The sequence below is a fragment of the Miniopterus schreibersii genome (assembly GCF_964146895.1).
Source record: "Miniopterus schreibersii genome assembly, chromosome: 17".
Lineage (NCBI taxonomy): Eukaryota > Metazoa > Chordata > Mammalia > Chiroptera > Miniopteridae > Miniopterus > Miniopterus schreibersii.
Genome location: NC_138117.1, coordinates 26,888,806 through 26,912,115, shown reverse-complemented (window position 1 = coordinate 26,912,115; position 23,310 = coordinate 26,888,806). Strand labels below are relative to the sequence as shown.

General features: G+C 39.7%; 1 protein-coding gene across 13 annotated transcripts in view; it reads left to right on the top strand.

Moving 5' to 3' along the window:
• The window catches only part of EYA1 (EYA transcriptional coactivator and phosphatase 1), a 281,949-nt gene that overhangs the window by 219,157 nt on the left and 39,482 nt on the right, over nt 1–23,310 (top strand). For all 13 annotated transcript variants that reach the window (XM_081117344.1, XM_081117349.1, XM_081117348.1 and 10 more), the window contains one exon: nt 17,257–17,346. In XM_081117344.1, coding sequence (XP_080973470.1) covers nt 17,257–17,346 — 90 coding nt within the window. The remainder of the gene's footprint in view (nt 1–17,256; nt 17,347–23,310) is intronic.

Genomic DNA, 23,310 nt, shown 5'->3' with positions numbered 1-23,310 from the left:
CATTACAAATACCATGAGTTTAATTTTTAAAAGTGTCAACCCTTAGTATTTTGAGGCTTCATCAAATGATATTTTGTTAGTTTGTTTAATTTTCTCATTCTAGAGCAGGTGATAAAAAGTTTCATCTCATATAATTTCCAAAAGCCAAACTCGAGATATTTAAATGTAAACTTACTTATTTATAAGTTGAAGGGGTTTGGGAGAAAGCAAATGTAGAAAGCCTAGTTAGGGAAGGTCTTCCTGAACAGCACTTTGAGCCTGAGGTCAGAAAGACCTGAAGAGGCCCTGTGACCCTCAAGAGAAAGAATGTGCTTAGAAAGGGGGGGGGGGGGGTGTTTTGAGCAAAGGAAACAGCAAGTGCAGAGGCAGAAAAGGGCTTGATGCTTGAGAGATGAAGAGGGCACTGTGGCCCAGCCTAGTAATGGTAATGCGGAATCAAGAGAGATGAGAGCATGGACAAAGGGCCACGCAGCCATGGTCAGGAGAGTTGATCTCATTGCACATGCCATAGGATGTCATTCAAGGTCTTCAAGAGAGGACATGACAGATCCAATTTGGATTTTTAGATGTCTTTGGCTGTGTGTGGAGAATCAGATAGGCGCAGAGGCACGGGAGAACAGAGAAGGTTTTGGCAGTGATCTGATGAACTAGCAATAGAAATGGAGAGAGCTGATTGGATTCTAGATTCTATTGCAGGGAGAGAAATTGGATTTGGAAATGATTTGGATTGGTTGGCAATGAGCAATAGGAATAAAATGATCATTGCCAGATGTTCTGAGCAACTGGGAGAATAGTCTTATGAGAGCGTTGAGATGGGGAAGAACTAATTTGGAAAGGAAATGGAAAGTTTGGTGTTGGACAAGTTTGAGATGTCTATTAGACATCCACCTGACCCAGGAAAGGAGGCAGAGGTGAGCCCGGGGAATGGGGCAGTGGTCAGGGCTAGAGACGTCCAAGTTGGTGTCGACAGTGCACAGCCCAGGATCACAAGCTTCTCAGACACTCTTAGCTTGATTTCTCCCTAAATGTTTTTTGAGCACCTTCTTTGTGCTGGATGCTCAAGGTCAGCCTGTGTCTCCTGTTCCAAGCAGGTTTTGAAGACACAATTGCTAACTGAATTGTAGCCTGAAAGCATGCAAGAAAGCTTGCTTAATGTTCTCCTCATTAGAGAGCTTTGGAGTCAGGCAGGATTTGCTCTCAAATCTGAGTATCATGCCTTATAAAAATCTGTGGTTCAACAAGGATTCATCTTGACAATAATAATAACCAAGATGATCAGAACATCCTGTATCCTTTTGGCTTCCTGGGGCTGAGAAGTCTTAAAGCAGCTCAGGAGCAAACCTTTTTTCTTGGAGCACAGGTTTCGTGGTGTTCCTGAGCACTGTCAAGGAGAGCATGGAAGGCTGGGCCTTACTCTCCAGGCCTAGAAAGAAATGAATGCCTGACAATGTGATAGCTGTTCTGTCTCCATGGGAACCAGATACTTGAGAAGTAGCTTAGTCACAGTAGCTTAGGCAACTCAATGAGTAGGCCATTCAGTAAGGGGACACAGGATCTGGTTGATAAAATGCAAAATTAGGGCATGTTCCAGCACTATGTACAAAAAAAGTTTGAGAATGGCCCGCCTTCCGTGTAATCCTAGCCCTGGGAAGCAGGCATGTTGGGTGTTATAAGGAAGTGTTGTTTTAATAACAAAGGTGATGGGAACTAAAGGAGGGTGCTGGGTCCAGGGCAGACTTGGCTGGGAAGAGACGAGAAACAGCATATTAGCAGGAAAAGTAGGTTGTTGTTAATATCTGTCCCAGCTTTCTTTGTTTAATGCATTTTTAGAGATTGCTTTCAAACTACATCCAGATTCCCCAGTTTCACTGAGGAAAGTAGTCTTGATTTTTTCATTGGGTGCTCTCTTTGAAATAGACAGTATATTTTGGAATTTTCATGGAATCATGGTGCCTATGTGAATTTCCCATGCACATGTATTAAACTTTGACTTTCTCCTGTTAAAAAAAAAATAGAGCGCACTCTCCCTCCCTGGAGCATGCTCACACCTTTCCCTTCCCCTCTCCTTCCCCCACAAGCCTGCATTTCCTAAACTCTAGGAGACTTGAGGGAGCAATGGGCAGTGGCAGCTCCTCCTGGGCTAACCCCCTGAACCTGTCCCCAAGGTCCCCTTTCCTCTGACTTCTTAGTGAGCCAAAGCAGCCAAGCCTAGGCTCTTTCCCCACCTAGTCTCTTTGCTGGTGCTTCTTCTATCCTAGGCCCTATTCTTCTTTCACTGTCCCCAACTTTAATTAAAGGCCTCTCAAAAAAAAAAAAAAGATAATATAATACAGTTATGATATCAAAGCAAGTACCCCAGATTTCTATTCCAAATAAGTAATGCGCTGATGCCCTAAGCATGACTCCCTCTGTGGGAGGACTCCCCGACATACCTAGACTCAGTGGCTTGACTGCTCTAACATTTATCTTTTCTTGTTGCTCATATGGATTTGGCCTAGTATGTGCCCCATTTTAACACAAAAACCTAAACACGAGCACTTAAGCCAACATAAAGCTTAGCATCTTTAACTCTAGGTCCTACTTATTAAGAATTTCCTATGTGCCCATTTAAGTCAACATTAATGCTCTGAAACTGCTAAGCCCATTTTACAGATGAGAAAACTGAGGCTCGGAAGAGGTTAGAGATCAAATGTGAAAAACACAAGCACCATGACTGGCATAAAATAAATATTAATTATATTTTAATGTAATTGAACCTTGATTGCCAAATCCTTAAATCTGGCATAGTAGCCAGTGAGTAAGTAAAATGTGGTAGTGTCTTCAAATTTATGAAGTATATGACAATGATCCGATTCAAATTCAAATAGATGTAGACTCAAATCCAAGCTCTGACTTCTCAGGGTTTTTTGTTATTTTTTACCTTTGGGAAATTATTTATTCCTACTGAGCCTGTTTCCTCATCCATAAACCTGGCTACTTGACTTGCAAAACTGTTTTAAGAATTAAGTCGGATCAATTATATGTCAGTAAAGCTGGGGGTAAAGAAAGACTTCGGTTGTGTCATGAATTTGAAGGGCCCCACACTGTGTCTTATTATAGCAATAACCCAATAATCAGATCAGTGTATATCACCTATTGATCATATGTCTGCTGCCTGGACATTTGTTTTATAACACAGCAGGCTTCTACAAGGATCTCAATTGTCATAGTGAGTTTAAATCAACTAAACCTCCCTACTGAGTATAATACTGGGATCATTCAGTACACTGATGAAAGAAAAATTTGAAAGCAGTTAATCTAGCCCATTTCATCTGAACACTCCAGTTAGCCAGTAAAGATTGCTGTTCTTACCCTGTTTTAGGGGGCAGCACTAAGCTCCCAAATCTTTTGAGGGATGGCCTCCTTCCGTGATGACTGATGATGATGCTGAACTTTCAGCACAGCACCGTGCAGCCAGACACCCAGTGTCCTCCTGGGACTGTAGAGGGTCTGGTCACTTAAACGGAATGATCTCTCTCGTGGAATCTCCAGACCGCAGGTTTGCAAACCTTTTCTGTAGGGGGTCAGGTAGGAAATAGTTCAGGCTTTGTGGGGCTGGCTGCTGTCAGAACTACTCAGCTAAGGTAGCCACAGGCAATATGCAAACAAACAAATGTGGCTGTATCCCAATGAAACTTTATTTATAGTTCCCATTTTGAATTTCATCCAATTTTCAGGTGTCATGCAATAATAAGTAGGACCTAGAGATAAAAATGCTAATTCTTCCTTTGGTTTTTAAAAGTTTAGACCCAAGTTCTAGGTCAGAGATGGACAGACCATATCCTGTAGGCCAAATCTGGATCTTCCAGATTACTCAGTTTGGACAACATTTGGTGGTGCCTATAAGGTCGTGTCGTTTCACCATGTAGCTTCTGAGGCTTCTTTAGTCATTTTCATAAGTTTTGCAGCCCAAGGGAGAAAAAGCAGGGAGGGGATGAATGGGGGGCCTTCTAGGCCAGGCTGAGAAGGGGCACACCTGTGCTCTCCCAGCCCAGCACAGGGGAGGCAGGGGAATGTCGCCTTGCTGTGAGCCCAGGAGGAAACAGAATGGATTTTGGTGGAAGGTGGCCATGGCAGCCACAATTCTCAGTTAAGTATTTGACAAATGAATGAAAACCAAAGTACACTTTCCAACCCTCCCGGTGGCTCTGGCCATCCCAGCAGAGTAGAGATGGCCAGAGGCTGGGTGGCAGGTGTGTTGAGAGCGACAAGTAGACAGTTCAATTCCAAAGGATAAATAGATCTTTGGTTTTCTTTTCTTCTTTGTATATCAGTGCCAGGTTAGATCAAAATAGTGAGATAATTTATGGTCCAAGTGTAACTTTTGGATGTCGGAGAATGACATGGAGTCTAAACTCTCAACACAAAAACAGTGGTTTGGGCTATCAGAGGGATTTCCAGCTGGATGAGGCCTGTTCATCCCTTTCTTTGCTCTTATCCCAACAGGTGCCCTCTCTCCTTTAACTGCCAGCTCCTTCCTCCTGACTGGCAGAGATACAGTAAGTCCCCACTTACTGTCCCTGGTGGTTCTTGGAAACTGCCACTTTAAGTGAAACAACTCATCAGGAAACCAGTTTGACCACAGGCTAATTGATATAAATAAGAGTTAAGATCCTACAGCGTATTTCTGATTATAAAAACATCACCAAACTTCTGAAGACCCAAACACTTCTAATATAAATCACTGAACTGAATCTTAACTCTACAGACATTTAAGAAAGACAGATAAAAACAAGATAATGATTTTCCAACCTGATGAGTCTAGTTCAGGGTCTCAGTGGCCAGAGCCTCTTCCGGCAGACAGCTCAGGGCCCAGACATGACCCACCCTGGACAAAACACCAGTCCATCGCAGCAACACTCACACCCACACAGACTCACTCAGACGGGGACAATGTGGACACGCCATTCACCTTATGTGCACACCTTTGGGATGTGGGGGGAACCCGAGTCCTTGGAGAAAACCCACACAGACATGGGGAGAACATGAGAACTGCACACAGACAGTGGCCCTGGCCAGGAGTCGATTTTTTCTCATCAACATTAAAATGAAATGATGTTATTTGAGAACCTGCTGTGTATCACTGAAACGTATGTTCCTGCTACCTCACTGAAGAAATCCTAATCTCTCTTCTTCATACACGTGAACGGGAATACGGGGAACGCACACAGGTCATCGCCGCTTCCCAACCAACTCACCGCCTGCCCCTGCCTGCTTGGGGAGTCCCTTGCTCTGTGGCCTCAGGGGAAAACCTTGCATCTCAAAGCCTCACTTGTTCTGACTTAATCTTCCCATCTGTAAGATGGGAACCATCCCAGGGTTGTTAGTAAAACAATGGAAAGCACCTAGAAAACTACCCCGAGGCACTCCATACATAGGAGCCGTTAGTGTTTACTTTGGGGTTCAGAGGAGGGATTGGCCATAGTGACTGCAGTGTGTTCCAGGTAGCAGAAGAGGGAGAGGTCAGAAGAGGGAGGGGTCGGAGCAGAGCACAGCCCTGTAGGGAAATGATAGCCAAAAACCCTGCATATCTGTAAAGGATACTTAGTGGATCAGGCTTGCAGAAGATGAGCTGCAGAAAATGTGCTGAGATGGTAATAAAAACTCTGTGTCTTTGTTCAGCTTTTACAGTTTACGCTGCTGTCTTCCATTAATTATCCAATTAGTCCCTTCTTTTTTTTTCAATGAGGAAACTGCGGCTGAGAAAAATTAAATAGTTGGCGGAAGAAAGCACATCTGTGAAGTCATCGCACCAGGAATACCATCTAGACTTCTGATGGGCCCACTGCCCTCGGGGAGCACCGAGCGCCAGGGTTTAGGGCCCGGGCGTGGGGCTGCCCTGAGCAACACGAGAGCAGGGAGTGACCCGCTGGAAGAGTCCAAGTGGGAGGATCGATCTGATAGCAAAGGAGATTATTGCAGGGCTCCTGATAGGAAATGGCAAAGGCCTGAGAAAAGGGCTGTAACCCAAGGGAGGAGAGAGAGAGGAGAGTGGCTACAGTGAAATCTAGATAGCTCTTGTGACTGGATTTAGCCATTTCCTTGGCACTGCGTGGGCCCCCGTGTGTGGAGGCCAATTTGGCCAGGTCTGCCCTGGCTTTCTTCTCCTTCCTCCCCCTTTGTACCCCTTCTTGGCAGTTGTCCCCTGTTTGGGGATCAGTGGGTTTTTGCCACAGTGAAAACTAATCTTTGGAATGGTTAGGTTCTTTCTCTTAGTCTGTACTTGGCTATTATTTTCATGATGTTGAAAGAGGGAGTCTCTTAAGAAAGGAGAAAATTAAAGCAGTCGAGTGTCACATATCTAATCAGTAAAAAACCACCTGATTAGCTCCACCACAGGTTTGGATTGTTGTTTTGAAATCATTCAGCCAGTGGTTGAGCTTTGACTTGTATTTCATGTGTATACAGACTCTCATAGTAATCCAGATTATTTCTTCATTGTCATCAGAGCTGCTCCCAACTCGTAAAACTTGGCATTTCATGCCAGCTGTCCCGTGAAGGTTCCTTATGAAATTGCGAAAAGGTAATATGTCATTGATGGCATTGATAACTTTAGTCAGGGGGAAGGTAAGCAGTGGAACCTGGGATCTCACAGGTTGTACACATGATTTACATAACACTTCTAGTAGTATTTTCTAAAAGAAATAATATTTTAGTGTATATATTTTTTTTCTTCTCAGATGAGGGAGTACTTTTCTAAGCTTACTGTTAACCCTTTTCTCGTGAGTGGCCAGCATGGGACTTTGAAATCAGCCACTCCTGTACACCAAGTGCCCCTTCTTGTTTTTCAGCTGCTTTCTCCCAAAAACCAAGGATGTTGAATGGGGAGAAATCATTTTATGTGACATCCAGGCCCCATTTGTGGCTGTAATATTAGCATTCTAAATAAGGAATTGTTTATGCAATCCAAAATGGGTATTTTTCTTTCCTTTGATTGATACCACCCAAAGATTTGTTGAGTTGAGCATACTTTGCAAGACTTTCACATTGATCAACAAACTCTCTTAAACCTGCTCACACTGTCAGTGTCACTCCTCACTGGGCCACCACACCTCTCAGTAATGGCTTGTCAGGGAAGGCTTAGCTGCCCACCTAGGACCAGTGTGGACAGAATTCGAAACCGTATCTTTTATTCCGTAAGTTCAGAATGTAATTACCATATCCTGAGTTACTAGGCACACTTTCTGAAAGAGTTGAACCATCTTCTAGTAACTCTTTCTAGCCTAAGATTAATTCTTTAAATAGGAATTTTTTAAACATGATAGATTCTACTCTTTGATCCAAAGTAGAAGAGCAATTGCTAGGAGTTTGTACAGTTGATCTCATAGGTGTACTAGGGTGCATCTTCACCAAAGATGCAGGCATTTCTCATACCTTTAAAATCTACTTATAAATTGAAAATAGTAATGGATAAAAATTTAAAAGCAAAATTAATTTTGGAGCTTTCAGGAAAATAAGCCCCCAACACTGGAGGTACTTTGTGGAACCCAATCGCTAATTCAGGATGCTGAAGCTATCTAAAATTGTACTATTTCTTAAAGGTCTCAACGGAAAGAATTTAACTTGGACAAATTTATGTTGCTTTATGCGTTTGTTTGGTTTATTTAACTGTTCAACTTTTTTGCTTTTTAGTTTAGAAAAATAAGATGGTAATAGAAAAGGAAAGAAGGGACAAACTGTGCAAGGGTGTGTAAACAGGAACCAGAGCTACATTAAAAATAGGAATCATTTTTTCTTTTAATGCTTTACTGGTTCATCTGAGCAATAAAGAGATACTGCTTCCTTATTAGCATTCAGTGCTATTTTTAGTTCTTATAGTACAACTGAAATGACTTACAGTTCTTTTGGTGCTACACAAGATCTAATGTGATATTTAGCATTTGTGGCATTGTTAAAGCTAAAAATCTCAGGATGTATCTTTAAAACAGCTCCATAGAAGATAGATATTTTTATGGTTAGATGAATGGTTAGCTTTAAGATTTCTAGAGAAAGGAGAAAGCATTTTATTTTTATGCTCAAAACATTCTGGATCCTATTCTAAAAACTCAAGAAGAGAGAAACAGATTTTCCTTAAACTTTCTATTTTGAGGCTCAAAGGACCATGGACACTCTGAGCCCAAAGAAGAATTTTTGAGAAATTAAATAAAAATGGTTTAAAAAACTCATTTTTGAATCAGCCTCAATTGGAGGGGTGCTTTTAAAACAGACTAAATTGCCGTTTGAAGATAGGCAGTGAGAATTGGGAATGAGTGAACACCACCCTTTAAAACAGTTTCCTTGGTGCTTATTTGACAGATAGTTAAGATCAAATATCATGTACAAATACAGGAGTCAGCAATGCAGATGTAACTATAATGTTTCTCAACATAAAATCTGAACAGCATGAACTTCATCCTGGTCACCATCCATCCTCACCAGAGACCTGGAGGGATTCACGTGTGTCCCTGTTGCATGAGATCCCATGCTAGTTAGGACTACCCCAAATTGACGACTTCATCTAAAGAATTTGTCAAAATAGAAGCAGTGGATGGTCCTCAGTCCCTTAGCCTTCTGGAATACAGTAGTTTCATGGAGTAATGATCACTGAAACCATCCATGAAGTAATTCATAAAATTGTACTGCCAGTTTCGAAGTTGCACACACAAAGCCTTTCACGTTATACAAGCTACAGTGCCCAAGACACGCACCTGGCTACGCACCCGTCTTCTGCCGAGTCACCCTGTGTTCCCTGGCCTGACACAAGTTATTCAGAAAAGCCGGCCTTTTATAATTTATTGAATACATACATAATCATATCGTAGGTGCCTCGCCATAATTCCTGCCTTCAGGGAGTTGATAAATGAATAAAGGAGGCTCTCGGTAGGGAATGAATGAATCCTCAACAGCAGTCCTTCATTGGGGCAAAGCCCTTCTGAGCTAATGCACTGTAAGTCCACTAAGAGTGAAACCGCAGTTCTCTGAAGGAACGGCAGTATTCAGAAGGCAGCCAGTCTCCCTGGGTTACTCATGACCAGCATTCTCCAGTAACGACAATCACTGAACTAGGAAGAAGTAGCCCGTAATAGGATGTCAAGTGATAACACTAGCATTGTGGATCAGAAAGAAACAGGGGTCCGCAGGAGCTGTACAACCAAAAAAGAAATGCCAGGGGCCCTAAGTGAGATGCTTCTAGGGTTACCGCCCTTAAATGACACTGGGAATTCTCCTTTGCAGCTGATCAGCGTTGCACTGACACTGCTGTTCCTCAGTGTAAGAGACGTACGTCTTGTGGCTTCAGTGATAAGTGTGGGTGTTCCTCTGGTTTTCTGGGCAAGGGCATTGCATATGATGAAGTTAGAGGAGTTCACACAGGGAAAGCAGTGCCTGGCGCACACTTGTGTGTGTATTCTGTCTCACTTAGTCTGGGTACAGATTGCCAAGCAAGTCCTAACACCTTCTTTGCAACGAATGGTGACATACTGGGCAGCTTTGCATGGCTTTTATGATTTTAACTTTTAAAAGTCTGTTGGCATTTTAAAATATGATTTTGGTATGTTTCAAAATTTCAAAAGAAATATTCTTAATCCATAGTTTCACCACCAAAAGACAACCAATCTTATCTCAGGGAATATTTTTATATAGCTTTTAAATTTTAACTGTAGACACTTCTTAAACATATACAAAAATAGATGGAATAGTGTAATGCAACCCAGTGTAACCTCTCCCAGCTTTAACAGTTACCAAGTCCAAGATGATCTTGTGTCTTTATCCTTACCACAACCCTCCCCTCCAAAGCAAACCCCAGATGTTATATCATTTTATTTGTATATATTTCAGTATGTTTTTAAGATTCCATTAAAAGAGTTTTTTAGAATAGAAATAGTAGATGATACCCAGTACTTTAGCAATCTAGAAAAATTAAGAATTATTTCCTAATATCGTTAAATGTCTAATCAGCAATTACATTTCTCTAGTTTTTAATTTTTATTTTAAATTATGATAAAATACACATAATATAAACTCTACCTTCTTAGCAATTTTTAAGTGTACAGTTCAGTAATATTAAATACATTCACATTGTTGCTCAACCAATCCCCAGAACTCTTTTCATCTGGCAGAACTGAAAGTCTGTAGCCATTAAACAACTCCCCATTCTCTCCTCCCAACAGTACCAGGCAACTACTATTCAACTTTCTGTCTCTATGAAGTTGTCGTATAAATAAACTCTAAGTACCTCATATAAATAAAATCATACAGTATTGGTCTTTTTGTTAGTGGCTTATTTACTTAGCATAATCTCTTCAAGTTTTGTTCATGTTGTAGCCTGTGTCAGAATTTCCTTTCAGCTACTTTGGATAAGGCTCCTATGAACATGGATGTACAGATGTCTCTTTAAGACCGTGCTTTCAATTATTTGGGGTATATATCCAGAAGTAGACTTGTGGGATAACATAGTACTTCTATTCCTAATTTTCCAGGGAACTGCCAGACTGTTTTCCATAGCACCATTTCACATTCCCACCAGCAACGCACAAGGGTTCCAGTTTCTCCATAGCCTCATCAACATCATTTTCTGGGTGTGTTTTTTTAATATTAGATACCCTAATGGGTGACAGGTGGTATCTGATTGTGGTTTTGATTTGTATTTCCCTAATGATTAGTGACATTGAGCATCTTTCCATGTGTTTGTTGATCATTTATATATCTTCTTTGGAGAAATATCCATTCAAGCCCTTGCCCATTTTTAAAATTAGGATTTTATTGTTATTGTTGCGTTGTAGGAGTTCTTTATAGATCCTGGATATTAACTCCTTATCAGATATTTGAGTTGTAAAGGTTTTCTCTCATTCCATAGGTTGCCTTTTCACTCTGTTAATTGGGTCCTTTGATGCACAGAAGTTTCTAGGTGTAGTATGACTTACCTGAGCAAAGCCTGCAGTAGATCATGACGAGAATGTGCATTTTGGGCGTTTTCCTGCCCTGCGTACATATGAGCACAATTATTTTAGAAGAAACTTTTTAAATTTCTGTGCTAAGTAGCAAAAGAGTGCCCCTGCTAATAATGCCTTGTGTTGGGACGAGCCTTAGTCCCGGTTCAGTGTGTAGATGAGCTGGATGGCTTTGGCGCACGCTCCATGTACGAGGCAGTTTCATTACTTGTCAGCCTAAGACAATTCCTAGACCGGGATGTAGAAGCACATGGGCCTGCCCTGCAGGAGCATCAGTGTCTTCATCTGCTGGTTGAGTCTTGGTAAAATCAAATTTCTGAATTGCTATGGATTTTGCTTACTAAAACAATACTTTTTAAATGATATAAAGTTTATCAAATGCCCCAGCTCATCTATGAAACAAAACAGGGCAACAAGAGGCTGTATCCTAGTTTTCCCTTATTCCAGTACCTGCAGATATGTATAGACACCCTTTTCTTCTTTTCACCTCAAATCAGATTATAGATTTTCAGCATGTGACTGCAACACTGACAGACGTAAATCTCTTGAAGCAGAATTGAATGGCACGTGAGCATTTCTTTGCACTGACTTTATCTAGAATTTCTTTTTTCCTTTTTAAACATTTTCATAACAAAAGATCTAGTATATTAGCCATGATGAGGCTGAAAAACAAGAAAGGAAAACAGGAAAAAAATGACAATGGGTCAAGGGTGATGCTGGCGATTTCAGGATGGGGTGATAACTTGAGTCTCTGCGGGCAGTTCTGTGTTCTGGAAACAAGAGAAAAAGATCTTGAGGCCAGGGATAATTAAAGGTCACTGGACTGAGGAGGAAAGCAAAACAATTATTTTAGGCCTGGGTCTACCCTCAGCAGACTTCATTGTTATTTAGTTTTTCTGCATAATGTTACTTTCTGTTCAATAGGAAGAATCCTCTTTGGCTTAAGCCACATCAGCCATGGGCAGCCTAGCATTCACTTTATTTTCATGACTTTACAAAGACATTTGCAATTCAATATCATATTAAAATAATTTAGGAGCAGGGTTAACTTTCTTTCCTGTGTGTGTGTGTGTGTTGTGTGTGTGGGAGGGGTGTGTGTGTATGTAGTTCTGGATTCTGTTTGTTTTGTTTTGGGTAAAGAAAGTCTCCACCACTAGAATTTCCTGGGCATAAGAGCTATAGGAAATTTCCGCTGTTTCTTTATTAAATACGAAGAATGATAAAGCAGTTGATTGGATTTTCTCCTTTTGAGCCTCTGCACTGTACTATTCAGTTTTTTACCAGGGAACAAAATTGTAAAGCACATAAGAATACATTTTGCAAAATGTAATGCATACCACTAGTGAGTTTAAAAATAAGTAATTGGCTGCTGATGTGATGCTAATATTATCCACTTAATTAAGTAGATAAGGTCTGTAAGCAGCTATACGAAGAATGGGCTACTCTTTAACCAGACACAAATCAATCAGGCATGACTAATGAACATGTTTAACACTATATTATGTAGATTGAATGATTTCGGGATTCAGAGGTCTGTCTGTTTTTTATAAGCTAGGTATCTAGGAATTTTCCCCCCCACATTGAACACTAGCAGCTAACTAAAGGTCAAATTTAATATTTTATTTTTTCATCGGAATTATTTTCAATATTCTCTATTTATTGCTTTTCACTCACTTGTTCCTTTACCAAACTGGGAAAGCCCTTGTGCCTGGCATTGTGCTAGGTCCCAAGATGTGGGGATAAGACTCTGCCCTCCTTAGACAAGAACACACATTGCTGTGGTTCCCAGCAGCGGATGAGCCAGGGTGCGGGGGGTGGGGGGGGGTGTCAGGGAGGAGACTCTGAGCTGATGCAGGGGCAGTGGGAGGGTCACCGAGCAGGGATGCAGGATGTGAACTCAAAGGCTCGGTCAGAGACCTCAGTATTATTAATGCGGGTAACCAGTGGAGACGTGTGTCCCAGTTTTCTTTAAGGTTTTTGGTGGGAGCTTCCATCAGAGGCACTTCTCTTTTACATTAGGCCTCTGCCTAGTTATCTTTTGAAGAAAAGATTTTATGATTAAAAAAAAAAATAGTTTAGAAAACTATAAATAGGTCACGCGTTGGTTGGGGAGGTAAACAAGAGTAGGACATTTGTGAGCCCTTTGTACTTGTTAAAGTGTTTGGATGTTTCCTAGAAGAGATGGGTGAATGGAATGGGCGTGGTGAGACCTTGGGCCTAGAGCCTGTGAGAGAGCCTATTGGAGGTATCTACAGAGGAGACTCATGGCTGGGGGGAAAAAGGGGTGGTGACTGTAAGGGAGGCATGGGTGTCCAGACTGTTTTGGTGCCAGGTAAAGAGAGGCTGTTAAGAAGAATGCCAGGGTTTGGGGCTGGTAGGGTGCCATTCTCTTAAAGAAGGAAACAGTAGGTTTCCAGGGGAAATCATGACTCCAACTTGCAGCACATTGAGTGTCAGGTGCTCTGAGGGACAGCCAAGTAGAAATGACCAACAGGTCATTGATATGTGAGCCTACACTTGAGGTCTGATATAACAGAGGGGAGAGAGGCGCTGGTTAAAGTCCTGAGTGTATTGTTGGGATCTGTGGGGCAGTGTGAGTAGAGTGAGGAATGGGTGAAAATAGTCCTAGGGACCAAGATCATTTAAGGAACAGGTGATGGACAATCAGGTTCCAGGAAGATGCCCAGAAAGGATCGATGATGTGATAGGTACTAGGGAAGGAGAAATGTTGAGATAGGACAACGGTGGGAACTGGCACAGGGGGTCAAGTTCAGAAAAGAATGAGAAGATTTGGCAGAAAGGTTTACTTGAAAAGAGGTGTTTCTTTGAAGTGGAGGCAAAGTTCTATAATTTTCCAAAAGTGATCAAACAAAACATGATGTTTCAGAAGCAACCATTTCATAACTATTTTTTTTCTTCTTCTAAATATGCCAAAATAAGCCATCAAGCTATGACTAATTTATTAACTGTTCAATGTTAGCTTTTGTCACATTTGGTTTATATCAGGCATATTTGAAAACTTTGAAAAGTATTAAAATATTATTATAGCAGGAAAATAAAATCTAACCTCGATATGAGAAGAACTCCACTGCCAGAACATGTAAGCAAATCTGCGGCCACTGTTATCTGTCTGCTCTTCTGCTAATTTGCTCTTAGGGAAAACACTTCGGGTGAGAAGCCTTTGCACCCTGCCAGCTCTGTTACCACAAGCAAATCACCACACCCCCAACACTCAATTTTCCCATCTCTCCCATCAAAAGTAGGTGTCCTCTAGAGCTCTGCTTCCCAAGCAGTAGATTGCGACACTTCAGTGGGCTCTGAAATGGAAAATATCAGAGTATACCCCACACAGTGAGGAAAGTCTCCTTTGGCCAAACTTACATTATTTCAGCTGTGTGGTGTGTGTGTGTGTGTGTGTGTGTGTATGTGTGTGTATGTGCATGGGGGGGTGGTATTACTAGATCATGGTGTAAAATGTATTTTTTTACTGTGGACTGTGGTTAAAAAATGTTTGAGAAAACTGCTCCCTTAACTAGAGCCCCTTCCTATTCTAAAATTCTCTCATTCCAGTTAACTCTTAAAACTGTCCTTTTGGTGTAGTAAATGTTTTGTAACATAGTGGAATGGCAGGAATAAAAGCTGCTAAGGCATGGAAGCTAATAACAAAAGAGAAAAACATTAAAAGGTAAATAAGGCCAACATCTGTGTTGTATTTGACCACGAGACCGAACAAGCCTTTAAAATTTATTAGTATTCCGACTCGCGAGCCATTACTCTAATTTATGAAGAAAAGTCAAAATATGCTATATATTAACAAACAATGGAGTAGTTCTTTTGATGGTGGCATAAATAAGCAACCATATCAAGATGAAATAATACTTCTTCAAAAGTAACAATACCATGGCACATAAATTCCAGAACTGGCGATTAAATCAGTGTGGCAAGCCTCTTCTGTCCTGCCACATAAAAGATTCATTGACCTGGTTATGAGACAAGTCAGTGTATTTTTATTGGCCTGAACAAGAGGGATAAACACCTTAGTCAGGTGTTTTGTTTTAGAAACAGCTGTTTGAACTCCCCCCACTGGTGAATTCTGCTCCAGGGTGTATTTGAGTATTTGCTTTTCCAATGCGGGGGCTGATACTTAGAATTGAGGTGAGTACACAATTCCCCATAAAAGCAGCATGCAGTGAGTTTTTCTTTACTTATTTGTAAACTGTTTTTAATTCTTCTCAACCTATGAAATTTCATAGGTGTTAGGTGGTATTAGGCAGGGACAATTTGAGAAGGCTCAGGAGTATGACTCATCACAGAGGAAAGCTGAGGGCAGTGTTTGCACCCTCCCTCCCACACAGCTCTTGCACACTCAGTTGGCCTCTGCGTCTTTCTTTCCTTCCTGCCCCCTTTTAAACCCTGGGGCTTTTGTTACACCCTGTGCCAGTCTAACTCCTGACTTCGGGCGATACTGTGTTCTCTGACTCTCCACTGTCAGCGGCAGAGCAGGCCTAGGGCAGGGGCGACCTGAGACCCCTGATGCCAAGCTCTCTTCTGTTCTTCCAACTCAGGGATTTCTGTAAGTTTAGATCCTGGGCAGTGCTGGCAGGGCATGGGCGGGGCTAGTGCTGTGGGTGGGCGGGGCTGGCATCATTGACTCCACCTCCCTGGCCACAGCTGATTGGCCCCTGGCAGGCACCCAACCAGTCTCCACCCCTATCGCTCCATCCCCTCCTTTCTCTGAGGTGTACAAACAGGTACGATTGTACCAAATGAAGAGATGAGATTTTTTTTTTCATTCTAAGAAAAAAACTTTATTCCACTTATTCTATGAGAACAGTGTGTTTGCCATCTAGTCATCTGACTTACTAGATGAGCAAACTGAGGCTCAACCAGAGGACAGCAAATTGAGCTCAGGGTCAGGCGCTCTTCTCTGTCACTTCCTGCTACTTCCCAAAGCCCATGAGGAGGTGGCACTTGGGGTAAATACTCAAGGGCTGATGGACTGTGGATACATGGACAGTGGGTAGTAAGACAGGCAAGTCTTGAGCTTTGAAATGAAGACAATAGAGAAGACATACAAGTTTACGTTGGACAGTATTAGAAAGCAAGAATCTTATTTTCTCTGGGTTTTATGTCCTCAACTATAATATAACTCAGAAACTGGTGCTATACAGAGTGAGCCCAAGCCAGATGTGTGGCCTATGTGAAGGCATAATTCCTCTAGTTACAGTTTCCCTGATTAAATGATGATGCAGGTAGATTCTGTACTTCCTCCAGAAGTTTGCTGTGATAATAAAACAGTGTATCAGAAATTATTGTTCTTGGGAAAAATTTTATAATGCCATACCTGTGAAAGTTGGTATTATTATTAGAATGCCAATAAAATCTTCAAAAACTTACATTACATTCTTGAGTATCTTCTCTATAGAATTTTTTTTCCTTCACTAATTATGCAGAATATTCACCATGAACCATCTTGATTCCTTGGTCTGATACATTACTAATACAGTAATGCCATAAAACCTGTAAATATCTCCGTATTCCCAAGTTTGTCTCAGTGCCAGTAAATGTCATCAGGGTATGGGTTGTGTGGAGCATTGGGTAGAGGTCCCTGGGCACCTCAGGTTGCTTGTACTCCCCTCTGTGTATAGTACTGGCTGTTTGATGACTGGATAGTGTCACATGAGTGTTAAATATGCTCCCTGAGCTGGCATGGTGCCAGGTGGTCAGAGTGACCATCACTTCCTACTTTTGAGTATACTCAAAACTGGCAGGCAGTTTAAATCAATAAAAAATAATGATAGTTATCATCTGCAGTAAAATTAGTATTTATTGCCCTTTAGAAATTAACCTATAATGTATCTATTTTCTAATATCTGTGCCAGTGCTTTTAGACACTTTTAATGGATTGTGGTATAACATAAGCAATATCTTCTAGATTCATTGACTTTCTTGCTCCTGAAACATATGTGCGAAGCTGAATTTCCTCTACTTTATTATATGTCTAAGTAACACTAGATTTTATATTTTTTGTAATATTTTAAGCATCAAGTTATTTCTTCCTTATGCAAAGTACCGACACCAGAGGCACTTTTTAAATAAAATAAATCATTGAAGTTTTCATATAGAATAACTCATGCACACCATAGGCAGCTGGAGCACAAGCCGCCCAATGGGTCACTTGGGCCTTTCCTGACACTGACTCCCTCTTAATGTGACACTGTATTTCATGTAACCTCATATATATATATATATATATATATGCTCTTGACCTGTACAACTCTTCTTTTAGGATCCACCTACTTCAGTTTCCCTTGGACTACGAATGGAAGAAATGATTTTCAACTTGGCAGATACACATCTATTTTTTAACGACTTAGAAGTAAGTTCAGTTATTTTATGTAAACTTCATGTTGCACATGTGAAAATAGGTGATTGGTCTTACAGTAAGGGGATATTATCTTTTTAGTATCTAATTGGAATGAGGTAAAATGATGATCGATTTAATGCCTTTTGCATTCATGGTCCTTGTTTCGCTTTACTTAGCTGTTGTGTTTCAAAGTTAGACTCCACATAGCCAGTGACAACGATGAACGTTTGAGGTCAAGGATTTTAAATATTAAGTTGTGTTGATTAGCAAAAGCTACAGATTCCTTGGTTCCATCATCACTGTTGAGATGAATTGTCTTCAGAATCCAACAGAATTTGTGATACTTGCGTATATGGTTCATGTCAGACTGTCACTGTCTTGGGTGCTTTCTTTTCTGGCTGGCCCCTTTGGTCGGATGACATTTCAGGCAGGCTTTTGGGTACCAGGATTTCTTGTGTCGAACTGCTGCTGCTTTTATTTGTCCACTATCATTTGGGGAAATGTGTCAGGTGGCTTGTTAAATGTGTTACGGGCAACGACAAACATGATGATCTCGATGGGCAGCATTCTTAAGAATAAAGAATATTGTTTATCCTATCTCCATTCTGAGACAACATGACTGTTAACTACATTTCACTCCCTTCTTAATAGAGACAGTTGTTTATTTAAATCCTGCTGCTAAGCAAGCTTGTGGTAGGGCTGCTAACAGCCATTAGTCATCAAGTTGTTGTTTGGCTAGATTTTGTAAATGTATGTTATTTCAGACAGGAGAAGAATCTGAAAGATTCAAATAGAACTTTTACTGATCAAAGTTAATTGGCAGCAATTGGCCTTTAAATATTTCCTGATGTTTCCCTTTTCAAAATCAAGCAAAATGCACCTTATTTAATAGATGAGCCAAAATCATTTGAAAAATGCCAGTGTGTGACAGAACCTAAACGCGGTTTATTCAACATCTGTCCTATATTTTGTTTTCTTTTCATCTGCAATGAAACTACTCACAGACGAATTGGCAGCTTCCAGCACAATGAAATTATTTAAATGCACTTCATTTTCTTTCCATTCTTTACTGAAATATTTATTTTTACACTTAGGGTAAAATACAAAAGTTTTTTGCATTTTAAAGTGTTCGCTTTCCTTAAGGAAATTACATGTAAGTCATTAGTACTTTTTAAGGTAGAAATATTTCAAGTGAGTGACAAGTTTAGAATTGCCTTTAGAAAAGCTTAATAATCATACTTATTTTCAAAAGCTGTTTCTGATTTATGGTTGTGATTCACTTCGTAAAAGAAGAGCATGAAAACATTTCATATTTTTCTGGTACGTTCAGATTCTTTTCCTAAGTTTCCATTTGTTTCTAATGACACAGACTAGGCTGATATTTTGTCTTGGGAACAACCTTGTTCCTCTTATTGATGTTAATAGGTGTTAATAGCACCCATCAAGAAGAAATTAGCAGTAATTTGCTATTGTTTTTGAACTCTACCTTCTTAAAAATGCTGTAGCTTGTCTATACAGTGCCAAAACTATGTGGTGGAAAGTGAGAAGTTGGGCAAACTTAGTATAATATAAACCAAAAAACTTCCAAACTTAGTTTTGATTTAATGCTGCCTGATTATTATTTACTGACATTATTTATACTAAATTGTATATAGAGAGTGTCTGAAATAAAAGTATATATTAAAATTTCTGCTTTAAGGCCTAGAGGGAATGTAGTTTTTCCATAAACCCAAATTTTTTTTAAAAAAAGAATAACTAGGGTCTACACAGTTATTGAAATATCAGATTCTGTTCTTGGCATGAGGACTGTTTTTTATGAGACGTAAATGAGAAAAGAGAATGAAGATAAGATTTAACCAAATAGGAAAACAATAATGGAAAAATTATTTAAGCTTGTAACCTTACACAAGTTGGTTTTAAGTCATTTTACTTGAGAAAAATATGAAGGTATCAGTGAGAGTATAGGCGATTCAATTAGCCTCTGTCTTTGGAAATTATTTACTTGCTCTAAATTTGCATAATTTTTCTTAAATGGGTTCCTACACTTAATCTTTTATCTTATATTTTTGTAACTCAACAAACCTGCAGCTGGTGGTTGCAAATACTAGTTTCTTGCAAAATAAAAAGTAAAATTATTTCCTGGCAAAAATAAATGTATTGGCATAATCCTCCTAAGAAAACCAAAATTATCTCATCAGACAGAAGCAGTGTGGCAATGCTTGATTTCACACTCCAATTAGCAGCGCTGTGGTAGAGGAGACACATAGTTAAATTACATGTTCTTAGCTTTTTTAAGATCGAGGGTAAAAGTAACTCCAAGGAGATTAACTATCTGTTAGCTTGAAGTGTGATGTCTGAACTTACTGTTCACATTTGGCCTCATTTTCTTTTAAAATCTTAATATTTCGCCAGCTAGTCCCTCTGTGTAATTTGGTTAGTTCACAGCTTTGGCTTACGAGAGATTCTGAACAATGAAATTTACTATTCGAGAGCTTCCAGTAACCAACCTTGTGTTATCAAACAATGGCCACGTGCTCAAAATGGCTATTAGGATAGTCTTTAGGAAATTCAGGATGCGATGTTAAAGTAATTTAAAAATACCTTAATCATACTTTACAAAATAAAGTTAATTGTTTTAGTTTTAAAAGTCTTCTATGTCATCTTGCTCAGTGACAATTTTTAATAAAAGTAATCACAATTTAATTTTGCTGACACTCCAGGCAAAACATAAAAAGGGAAAATTGGGAGCTTTTGTACTAATAAGAATGTGTGACAGGTTAAGGAACATGAGTGACAGGGAGGCATAATTATCAAAGGAAATAATGTTGCCCCGCCCGAGAAGGGTTTAGACCCCAGCCCCGTATGTACTCCGGCCTTCCCGTTTCTAAGTCTGACTAGCGTCCTGCGTATCATTTTACCAAAAGGTCTCTGTGTGCAAGACGATGATGCTTATGTGGAAGTCATTTTTTATGAATGACAGTGCGGCACTGGAGGGGTTTTTCGGCTTCTTTGGTAAAGTCTGACTCTTTCTGACTGAATGGAGAAAGAGTCCTTTCTGTTGGATTTTTATTGAAAGGCAATCTGCAAAGAGAGTGAGGACAGGCCGTCGGTATACAATGATGGTTCAGTTTAACTTGCGTTGGTCAGTTCTGCTAGGTTTTTCCACGGTTAAGGAAAATATTTCATCAAGATGGATATAAGTGTTAAGTGATACCATTTCCCTGGCGTTAGGGTTGCCGTCCTCACCAGTGTTACCAACGGGTCTGCTCTCAGGCCACACTCACGGCCTGCGGGGACCAGGGCGGGGAAGCAGCGGGGACCTCCTCTTGTCCTCTGTGAGACAGGGACCTGCGAGGGTGTCATGTGCACCACACTCACCCAGTCGGCTGTGAAGCTGCATCAGAACTCCCTCCTTTCACGCTCCTTGCGTGTGGTGCCTGGGTTAGTTGGGACAGACCAGAGGACTCTTCAGTGTCATAACTGTCATAATTTACAACATGAAGACTCCCACCCTTTCTTGGGTCTTTGATATGTAGCCTCCTGTCCCAGACACTTGCTCTTGTAGTCCCTTGATTTTTTTCTTTTGTATTAAGAAAAGGTCTGGGACAGAAGGTTCTAGTCTCTATAGAGCCTCCAAAAAAAGGCGCTGTGGACAGTCTCTTAAGTAATTCCATACTTCAAAGGGAGTAAACTATAATGATTTATTTAATAAAGCAAAGAAATTAGTTTGCCCCTTGGTTTAATTCAGTCTTTAAATGTGCAATAATATTTATTACTATAAATCGTAGGTCATCATCTCTTAATTCTTTCACTGTATCTTGTTTATAAATTTATTTTTAGCTAGGAAAGAAAATCTTTCTTTAAAATATCAGTCATGCCAGTGCTCAGTAGCTTCCATTTCAGGCAAAGTTCAGTAGTGACCTAAAGCTATGCTTCCAAAAGTGTAAACGTTTTAAACTCATTCAGAAGTGGATGTTTTGAGCTGAAAAACATAATTCACCTAGAAAGTGCTTTAGTCTCTAGAAATAAACAAGGAGAAACTCTGACGCCCAGGGTCTAGCGTCTGTGTGGATGCTGGAACTCAGGTTCCCACTGCCAGCAAAGGGTCTCGTGGATTCTTGCAAAGAAGACAATTCAGGAAAAGCTTGAACTGTGCCCTCCCTTCAGTCCCTTCCACAGGCCAACACCAGCTACGTGGAAGTGCAGGGTAGATCAGTAATTACATTCCAAACATCACTGTGCCCACAGACATATGCACATACATATTTATGCCACTTGTCATTTTCAGTCTGTCCACAGGCTTTGGATACTTATTTTCTCCTGATCAATTTAACAAACATATAAGGATCACTTTTTTTTTTTTTTTAAACCTAGTAACATCCTCCATAACACCCAGAATACTTGTTGAATACTTGTGGCCTTACACATGTTGACCATGAAAAGGGTGTTTGTTAGATTGGATTCTTATCTTAAACTAGAATAGGGATTTCTGCTTCCTTCCCCATGGAAGCAAAGAGTTGACCTTGCCTCCCTATATTTTAAGGTAGGTTGCTTGGCCTTACCCATTTTTTAATCAACATAAATAACATCAAAACCCTCAGTTTAGGGAGCAAAATAAGTTTTTCAAGCAACAAATGATTATTAGACATAATGAGTTTTGAATGTAACTGTATTGTAATTGATAGCCAAAAAGAAGCAATGCCCATATTTCATCCATTATCATTACTTACTCCTGGATAATTTTAAGTGTTCTTATTTCTTCATCATTTTTCACAAGATTCTGTCATACGTATATTATCTGAGGTAAAAAAAAGATATAAAAATATATTCAAAGACTTTCTTAATTCTGATGCTCATCAGAAAGTTGAGTCAAAGTATGTAGCTGTTTAAGAGAATAAAAGATATTTACCTAATACCAACAGCAGCATTGCTCCTAACAGTAAAATAATAGAGGCAAATTATCATAGAAATGGAAACAAAATAAGAATGCCCTCTGTTGGCACTGTTATTCAGCTTTGTTCTAGGAATTTGGGGCAGTGTCATAAGGAAAAAACTACAATTAATTAAATGAAAGAGATTAAAATTATTGTTCTTTGCAGATTTGATATACACAGGAAACTGAATCTATTGCAGTAGTCTTAGAATTTATAATAGGCTTCAGAAAAGGGAAAGATTATAGAATTAAATTTAAAAATCAGTAGTCTTCATATAGTCACACATGTAAAATTTTTAATTAAGTTATAATTTTAAATAGTAACTACAAAATAAAAACAAAAAAAGATAAGTAGCAACTAATGTAAATATTTGCAAGAACTATATGAATAAAACTATGACCTCTTACTCAGAAATATAAAGGAAGATTTGAATGAGATTTTTTTCCCTTTTGGTTTTTGTAATATGACAAAATTGTTCTGTGGTCCATTTGAAAGGATAAATCAGCAAAAATACTTAGAAATTTTTGACAAAAACTGGTAACACTGAGCATCCTGCTTAACCAAATACTAAATGTCTTATTGTTCTATAGTAATATGAAGATTTATTTTGGCCTAACGTTGACATTAGACTAACTATAGGCGAAGAGAGAGCTCAGACACAGATGCAACTTGTACGAAACATTGTTATGTTTTAAATCAAATTAACGGTAAAGGAATGAATTATTCAATTTATATGCTAAAATAGTTAAAGAGTTAAAATATGAAAGAATGAAACTCACGGAACAAATATAGGTAGATCAAAAGGGGATCTCACATTGCTCACGGGAAGTTAATTTTTGGGTAGCCATCTGGCAGTAAGCATCAATAGCCTAAAAGGGGGGGGGTGATACCATTTTCTCTAAATTTTTTTACTAATCAGTGATAAAGGCAAGTATTGATAATGATAAATGTTTCCAAATTGTAGAATTCTGATAATGTTTTTTCTTGACTTGGGTGCTAATTACATGAGTATTTCCATTTGTGAAAATTCATTGAGCTGTAA